The following is a 9,543-nucleotide window of genomic DNA, read 5'->3' as shown; positions in this document are numbered from 1 at the left end:
CCATTGAATTAATAAATAAAGCTGAGTTAGTTTTATGAAAAAAAAACCAAAATAGATAAAATATTGATTAATGTAATTAATAGAAGAAAACCAAATCACTAGCATCAAAAATGAAAAGGGTGAATTTGCTAAAAATGAAGATGAAATTAAAGCAATTATTAAGAATTCTTTTGCCCAATTTTACTTAACAATTTAAGTACAAAAAATATCAATTGCCTAGACTAACAGAGGAGGAAATAGATTATTTAAATAAACCTATTTTAGAAAAAAAAATTGAACAGGCTGTATTTGAACTTCCTAAGAAAAAAGTATCAAGACCAGATGGATTTACAAGTCAATTTTACCAAACATTTGAAGATCATGTAATTTTAATATTAAATTATTTAGAACAATTGGTAAAGAAGTTCTGCCAAACTCCTTTTATGAAACAAATAACAGACTGATATCTAGAACAATAAGAGCAAAGACAGAGAAGAAAATTATAGGTCAATTTCGTGAATGAATATAGATGCAAAAATCGTAGATAAAATGTTAGCTAGGAGACTACAAAAACAAATCACAAATATTATGCATTATAATCAAACAGGATTTATACCAGGTTTGCAGAGATAGTTTAGTACAAGGAAAACTATTAACATAATTATATCAACAACAAAAGTCATAAAAATGATATTATTATATCAAGAGATGCAAAAAAAACCCTTTTGATAAAAATGCAACATTCATTCCCATTATAAACAATTGAAAGCCATAGGTATAAATGGATATTTCCTTAGAATGATAAAAATATGTACCCAAAACATCAGTGAACATTATCTGTAATGGGGACAAATTAGAAGCCTTCTCAACAAGATCAAGAGTGAAATAAAGATGTCTATTGCCACCAATATTATTTAACATTTCTTTTTGGAAATGCTAGCAATAGCAATAAGAGAAGAAAAAAAATTGAAGTATCAGAATGGGCAAAGAGGTTAAAAAAAACTATGATATGATGGTATATGTGGAAAACCTAGAGATTCAACTAAAAAATCCATTGAAATTATTAATAATTGTAGCAAAGTAGTAGGATATAAAACATACCCACATAAATCATCAGCATTTCTATATGTCACCAACAAAGTCCTGCAAGAAGAGATAGTAAGAAAACCCATTTAAAATAACTGTAAATAGAATAAATTATTAAGAGTATACCTGCCAAAGAAAATCCAAGACTATATAAACATAGTTATAAAATATTTTTTATTCAAATAAAAGTTAGATTTAAATAATTGGAGAAATGATAGTCATTCATGGGTGGGCACAGTCAATATAATTAAAATGGCAATTCTACCTAAATTAATCTAGTTATTCAACCCTTCCTAATTAAATTACCAAAAAATTATTTTGTTGAACTAGAAAAGATAATAACAAAATTCATTTGGAAGAACAGATGGTCAAGAATATCAAAGGAATTGATTTTTAAAATGTAAAGGAAGATCTCACAGGACCAGATTTTAATCTATATAATAAAGCAGTAATTTTTAAAACTCTCTGGTATTGGCTAAGAAATAGAAAAGCAGATCAATGAAACAGAACATACAACCGACAGTAGTAAAAAATTATAGTAACCCTGTGTTTGACAAAAGTAAAGATCTAAGCTTTTGGGGAAAGAATTCAGTATTTGTTAAAAATTGTTGGGAAAACTGAAAAGAAGTTTAGCAGAAATTAGAAACAGACTAATATCTTATATCTTGTCAAGATAAGATTAAAATAGATACATGGCAGGGAACATATTACCCATCAGATTTTTGGATAGGAGAAAAATTTATGAATAAAGAAGAGATAGAAAGCATTGTGAGAGATAAAATGGATAATTTAAAATACATTAAATTAAAAGGGTTTTGTACAAATGAAACTAATATATCAAGGATTAAAAGGAAAGCAGAAAATTAGGAGGGAGGGGATAGTTTCTTAGATAGAGTTCTCATATCTAAAAAACTGATAGAGGGCCAGACTAGGAGCCAGGAGGTCCTGGACTCAGGTCTAAATTCAGTCACTTCCTAGCTATGTAACCCCGGGTAAATCACTTAACCCCCATGGCTTAGCCCTTACCGTCTTCTGCCTTAGAACTTATACACAGTATTGATTCTAAGATGGAAGGTAAAGGTTTTAGAAAAATAAAAAGGACCTCAAAAATCCTCTTGTTCAAATGCCTCATTTTATAATTGAGGAACTTGAGGCTCAAGTAAGGTCAAGTAACTTGCCCAAGACAACTGTTGGTTTCAAGGGTCTTCCAAGACCTGGTTTCAAGTACCACCTACTCCCAGGCTAGTATCTATCTTTCTTTTCTCTTCGTTTCTCTTCTTTCTTTCTTTCTTTCTTTCTTTCTTTCTTTCTTTCTTTCTTTCTTTCTTTCTTTCTTTCTTTCTTTCTTTCTTTCTTTCTTTCTTTCTTTCTTTCTTTCTTTCTTTCTTTCTTTCTTTCTTTCTTTCTTTCTTTCTTTCTTTCTTTCTTTCTTTCTTTCTTTCTTTCTTTCTTTCTTTCTTTCTTTCTTTCTTTCTTTCTTTCTTTCTTTCTTTCTTTCTTTCTTTCTTTCTTTCTTTCTTTCTTTCTTTCTTCCTTCCTTCCTTCCTTCCTTCCTTCCTTCCTTCCTTCCTTCCTTCCTTCCTCCTTTAACTTTGGCTTAGAATTGATGCCAAGTAGGTGTAATACTAAGCTAGGAGGTGTCTGACCAGTCTCTAGACCTGGCTCTCTATCCACTGAGCCCCCTAGAAACCCCCTTCAAATTCATTTTCATGCTAATCCAGATAAGATATGATAAACAGCTAACCCTAAGTAGTATGGTTGTCTGAAACACAGGCCAGCAATCTCCCTGCAGATATAGGGATGAAAAAGATGACTTAATGAGTCATGGGGCACTCTGCTTTTTGCTAATAGGCTATGGTGTCTGTGACTAAAATTGTATCCATATGCCCTTAGTGGGAAGAGATTCAAGTTGCTCTACCTTAATAAGTGAGAGCTGAGATGGCCAGCAAATGACTCCAAAGAACTAAATCCCAGAAAATGGTAGCAGGGAGCAATGTCCTGTAGAGACTATTGTGCCCAGAAGTCAACAATAGATCACTGGAAATCAGAAAAACAGTGCCCAGACAACACTACATCCCTATCAATTATTATAAAAATATTAGGAACTAGCAGAACAATTAAGCCAGTGGAAATTCTACACCAATCAGGGAATAAGACCACCAAAAGCAATATAAAGATATCAGCAGAAACCATACATGATCCTGCTGCTTTGGAGGTGGTTTGCCCCATCACATGTGAGTCTTGGAAACACATTCTCTATGTGTGTGCTCCTCTTGTGCCTGTTTCCCACCTCTGATGGGATGTGTGTTTGTGGGAGAGGGTACTTTAGATTTATGGGAAGGAATGTTCTATTTTGATTTTTATTATCACGTTATTTCATTAATGCCTTTGTTTTGAACAAATTGTAGCCTCTGGAAGACAAGAGAAAAGAAGTAAGCATATTAGGGGAGATTCAAGAACTAGAGTTACATATACACAGACTACGACCTTGACCCCAGAAGACTGTCAAGTAGGAGCATCCTCTGCATGTTGTTGGGGAAGGTCCTTCTCCCTATGGGGAAGTTGCTTCTCTTCAGGCACTGGAGCCAGATCAGGAGCTTTCTGTCCACACCTAGACACTGTGAATCGACTCATATGAAGAGCTTCCTCATAGCCTGGAGGCATCTCCAGGGTGGAAGACAAGGAAGGTATCTGCATGGGGTTGTGAGAGTGAGCTACTGCCAAGATCCGACGGGCTGCTGGTCCAAAGACTGATTGAAGAGCTGTCAGGGAGAAAGAGAGAAGGAGCTAGAGCTTGAGAGCTACCCTTGAAGAGTGGATGCTAACTCCAGTGCATTAAGTTTTCTTCAAATATGCACAGTATGACCACCAACCCTCTAACTCTCACGTCACCATCCCTGTGCAAATCTGTGGATTCCTGAGCAAGAGACATCTTCTTCCTTACCTTGAAAAACCATATGCCCCAGTGTTCTAGCCTCATCTTACTCTGCTTTCCAGATTCTAGTCCCACTTTCTTTTGGCCAGCTAACTCCTTTTCCCCGCCTTATTCAGAAAACTTTAGATGAATCCAACTACACAAAGTTCTTTTCATTGTCCATCTTTGTCCTATCTGACATCTTTCTCCAGCTTCCAGGAAAGAAAAAGCATTTTGCCATAGATAAAAAACTTGGTTTCTTTAGCTTTCAGTGGACAAAACAGAATAAAAAATTGGGAGCAAAAACTTTGGGGATAGGTTGGAAGCTCAGTGGATTGAGTGCCAGGCCTAGACACAGGAGGTCTTGGCTTCAAATCTGGCTGCAGACACTTCCCTGTGTGACCCTGGGCAAGTCACTTAACCCCCATTGCCTAGCCTTTACCACTCTTCTGCCTTGGAACCAATACACAATATTGATTCTAAGATGGAAGGTGAGGGATTAAAAAAATAGCAACAACTTTTTTTCCCCTGGAATAAAATATCAATTTCAGTCCTGAGGGAAAGATAGTCCTAGAACTAGAGGAATGAATGAATGAGCTCTTATTAAGTGTTTTTTTACATGCAGAGCACTGTGATAAACATTTGATTTACAAATAAATAAACAGGACAGCTTCTGCTTTCAAGGAGTGAACGTTCTACTGGAGTTGATAACATATACAGAAGGCAAGTGAGATGGAAAGTCTAGTGGTCCTTAGGATTCAGGAGCAAAGCAGATGATAGTGTATTTTCTTTCATGTTATTCCATTGATAAAATCATATCTGTTTGTGTTGTTGAGCTGTTTAACAGTATCAAGAATTGTGGTGGTGAGAACTTTGACCAAGCAAAGAGTCTCTATAGTGATTGAAGGGGTTAAAGGGCAAATAGACTAAAAGGCATGACTTCAGCCAGGAGAAATAAATGTTTCAAACATCCATTGAAAGATTCATTATGTTTCTTACTTCACCTGGGAACAAAATCCTCCTTTTTGCATATCTGACACTCACCTTTCCCTCATTCTCTTTAGCACTTGTAGCAGAATAAAAATATTCTGTCTTCTTAACAAAGCAGATCTGCTGAGAACATCCCCAAGATCTACAGTCTGGCATTCCTTTCTTTCAAGGGTTGCCCTCCCTTATCTCCCCCCATACAAGCATGTGGATGTACTCACAAGTGATGGTGCTCTGAAGGGTGCTGTCATGGTCAAAGGCAATGACTGTCACTTCATACGGTGGTGGACCCACCTCCTCTCCTGTCTGCTGCCGTCTGAGGCAACAGCGGAGGCAGATTGAGGTTAAGCCGCACAGAAGGAATAGGGCACCAATCACTACTAGCAGCCTAGAAGGGACCAGGGTACAAGAGGAAGCTGTGTGAGTGGTCACGTTTCTAAATCCAGTAGGAATTTATATATCAGTGTATACACATTTGCTTCTTGTTTCCAGAAAGACCTACAGAGTATACTCCCCAGAATCGTATTGATTTCTGCTTTCTAAGACAGAGTACAAAATAAATCACATTTTGATGATATCAAGGTTAGATTAATCTAAGAGTGGTTCGTAGGGGACTATATTTGTTGTTGTTCAATTGAGTCCAATTCTTCATGACCCTAATTAGTGTTTTCTTGGCAGAGATATTGGAGTGGTTTGTCATTTCCTTCTCTAGTTCATTTTACATGTGAGGAAACTGAGGCAAACAGGATTCAGTGACAAGACCAGGGTCATCCAGCTAGTGAGTGAAGCCAAATTAGGAAGGTGTCATTCTAAACATTTTGCTACCTAGCAGCCCCAGGACTACTTTATACCACATTGAAACTAAACTCTTCCCCTTCCTGGAAATGGATTATCTAGGTACCTCTTTCCAAGTAGAATCGTAGCATTTTATGCCAATAGAAAACTCTCCAATACACTGTTCCCCAGACAGAAACTTATCTGAAGTAGGAAGGATTTATAGCTTGCTCTTTTGTTACTAAATGAGTTATTGATCAGTTATAGATCCAATTCCAATAACATATGATCAGATGACTACAGATTTGATCACCAGTCTCTTAGGAGCTAGGGCAAAACTGCTTCCACAGAAATTCCCCTGTGCAGAAAAGAACAGCACTTAGGAAAAGACCCATTAAAGCTTCAATACATCAAGCATGAAATTTGTGGTAGCAGGACACAGGAAACAAATCCTTTGCCTGAGGAAAACAGGAAACAAGAGACAATGATGGGTTTGCATTTGGCTTATAAAAAAGAATATGAGAATGGCTAAACAAATTATGGCATATGAATGTACTAGAATATTATTGAAGGTGTAAAAATGATAAAAGAAACAATTGCAAAGATTCTTGGGAAGCAGGAACTGATGTAGAGGAAAGGGAGCACAAAAAAGGAGAACAGTCTATACAACAAGAGCAATGTTATAAACAACTTTGAAAGACTTAAGAACTCTAATCAAAGCAATGGCTAACTATGTCTCCACCTATGATGGGACATGCTACCACCTCTCTTTCAGAGAGATGATGGACTCAGGATGCAGGACATTGACTCAGTGGGGGATTGTTTTGCTTCATTTTTCTTTGTCACAGGGTTGTCTTTTTTTTCCTCTCTGTTTTTAATTGGAAGGAAAGAATAGTGATGCCATTGAAAGAGGGCCAATAAACATTTTTAAAAGACTCTGAACAGTTTCAGAATGAAGCAAGGAAAGCAGGATGGTTTTAAAAGTAAAATATGGGAGGCAGTTTGGTAACTCAGTGGATTGAGAGCCAAACTAAAGACAGGAGGTCTTGGGTTCAAATTTGACCTCAGACATTTTCTAGTTGTGTGACCCTGGGCAAGTCACTTAATCCCCATTGCCTAGCCATTACTGCTCTTCTGCCCTGGAATCAATGCACAGTATTAATTCTAAGATGGAAGGTAAGGACCTTAAAAAAAGTGATCTTTTTGACCCTGCTAGGGTAGCTGAGATGTCAAAGCTGAACATGAACTAAATAAAGCCAATATTATATAGAAAATTTGTTAAGAGTAAGCCCATTCTCCCCAGAGAGGTAGAAAATTGAGGTAGGAAAATATGTCTCTGAGGTATTGGATCAAAATGACCTGAACTTTTATTATTGTTATATTTTCAAAGTAAATATACCTTTTCTGATTCCAAGTCTAGCACTCTACTGAAAAGGTGCTATCGCATTTTTCTTACAGGACAATAGATGTTGGGAAAAGAAGATAGTAGGGGAGCATTTCCCAAGCTGGGACCATTTGAGAAAATATTGATGTTAGTGAAATCTTTTCTCTCTAAAATATTAAATGTGTCCATCATAATATTTGTTTTAAAATGTAGCGAGGTTTAATTAGCTAGAGGGGCTATCTCATGGAGTATCATCACAGTTAACTTTCTTGGTTCTGGTTGGCCTTGTGGGAGCTCTGGTATCTGCTACAATTTCAGCTCTACACCATTGGTTTCTTGAATGCCTTGCCCCCTTATTATAGTGCTGATTTTTCCTCAGCAAAGCCTCAGCCTTGGATCCCTCCCACCATTCGCTGCCTTTCCTCCTGCACATGTGCTGCAATTCTAAGGTGGAGATTAGAAAGGTGGTGGTACCATCACCATAAATAGGACAATTTGAAAGCAGGACAGATTTGAGAGAAGGATAATGATTACTATCTTAGAAATGGTTGGAGAAGCTGGCATGACATCCAGGTCCAGATGTCCTCCAGGTAGTTAGAGATGCAGGGGCTGGAATTCAAAAGAGAGATTAGGGTTGAATATAGAGATTTGGGAGTCATCTACATAGAGAAAATAGCTGAGTAGAAGAAAAGAAAGGAGCTGTCCAAGAACATGTATATATAGAAAAAGATTATAAGAGGACTGAGCCATCCCATTTGTATGGGACAGGATGGAGGGATGATGTTTCAGCAAAGCAGGATGAGAATCAGAGATAGAAAGAGAACCAGGCAAGAGTAAGTTTATGGAAACCAAGAGAGGAGAGAGTATCAAGACAAGGTGAAAGACTGGTTTTAAGATTCAAGAGTTGCAAAGAGGTCAAGAAGGATTAGAAATAGCAAAAGACCACCAACATTACAATTAATATATCATTGGTAACATTTGAAAAGTTGGTGGTTAAGTCTCTGTTTAATCACAAAAACAGTTTAATAAAGTTAAAAGTGAAGACACCTTTAAATGAAAAGATTATAAGAGAGTACTTACCTGGCCTCAATAAATCAAATTACTAGGCCAGATGAACAACATCCAGAATACGGAAAAAAAGTGTCACATGTGATTTTTGAATTGCTAATAGTAGTGTTCTTTAAATTGAGCAGAACAGGACCAAAGCCAGGCAAAATTCCTGATTTTCCAAAAAGAGTAGGTAACGACTATAAATTATTTAAGCCTCTTGAAGTCAGGAATTCTGTTTGCTTCCCCCTCCCCCCCCCCCCCAAGTCTTCAGTTCTTGGCACATAGCAAATGATTAACATGCTTTCTAATTTGATTTGTTGTAAATTTTTATTGGTTGCTTAATGTTGGCTCCTGGGAAAATTCTAGGCTGTTTTATATCTAGTTTATGAGCATTTTGAATGGGTGGTGGTTATCACTAAAAATCAACATAGCTTCATCCAGAACAAATCATGCCTAACTAGTATTATTTCCAATTTTGTCAAGGTTTCTTGAAGCAGTGTTGTGTGGAGAATAGAGAGCTGAACTTGGTGCCAGAAAGATGTGTTTAAGGTCAACCTCTTACCCACATTAGCAAGTTGTTTAACTTCTTATGATGCTAGGCATCTTGAGTACCATAAATTGCAGAGACAGTGCCCCCCTTGCTTTGGCAGAGAAATCCCTCACCAGGAACTCCTTAGATCAGTGAAATAACAGGTCAAATCTCAGCAATAAACTAGCAGTTGAGAGGAATGCTCTGGATTCAGGACCCTGATTTCTGGCTTTTTCTCTCCAGAGATTCCCCAGTGACTCCTGCTTCTGGCTGCCTCCCAGCTATTCTTATACTAGAGCTACCTCAAATCAAACTACCAGCTCATGTCTCCTGGGTGGATTCCCCTAGACTATACCTTCATCTGCACCTGTTTCTTGTAAGGAGGCCTCCTGAGATTCAGAGGATGCATCAGCCTCTGTTGCAAAGCTGGTGACAGATTCTTCTCCAGTCACTGATATTCTGCCTTTACTCATTTCTCAATACACTGATTCAGAACCTTCAACTTTTTCTAAAAATCCCATTTCCCTTCCCCTACTACTTGTTCCCCAAATTCCATTCCCCTTAACCTGAATATCCCACTCCAGCATTTCTGGAATGCTCATTCCATACTTAACACATTTGCTTTCATCTTTTTCTTCACATTCCTTCAGTCTTCTAGCATTTATTGAGACCTGCCTCTCTCCCAATGGCACTATACTCTTGTCCAGCCTTGCCAGTACTGATTGCAACTTACATTCATTCACATAATCTCAAACTCCTGGGTCATAGTAAGGGAGTCAATATTCCTTGCTTCTCATTGCCATTTCTAATCTCTACCATATCACCAAGTAACCTCTACTT

The 9,543-nt window shown here is 37.3% G+C and overlaps 1 protein-coding gene across 1 annotated transcript in view; it reads right to left on the bottom strand.

Moving 5' to 3' along the window:
* Window positions 1–2,599: 2,599 nt before the first annotated feature.
* The window catches only part of TMEM52B (transmembrane protein 52B), a 17,564-nt gene continuing 10,620 nt past the window's right edge, over window positions 2,600–9,543 (bottom strand). Inside the window, exons 4-5 of the mRNA XM_007503738.3 lie at window positions 5,188–5,354; window positions 2,600–3,827 (exon numbers count right to left, since the gene is read on the bottom strand). Coding sequence (XP_007503800.1) covers window positions 3,571–3,827; window positions 5,188–5,354 — 424 coding nt within the window. The 3' untranslated portion in view covers window positions 2,600–3,570. The remainder of the gene's footprint in view (window positions 3,828–5,187; window positions 5,355–9,543) is intronic.

The sequence above is a fragment of the Monodelphis domestica genome, chromosome 5 (assembly GCF_027887165.1).
Source record: "Monodelphis domestica isolate mMonDom1 chromosome 5, mMonDom1.pri, whole genome shotgun sequence".
Taxonomy (NCBI): Eukaryota; Metazoa; Chordata; class Mammalia; order Didelphimorphia; family Didelphidae; genus Monodelphis; species Monodelphis domestica.
This window is presented reverse-complemented; position numbering and strand designations above follow the sequence as displayed.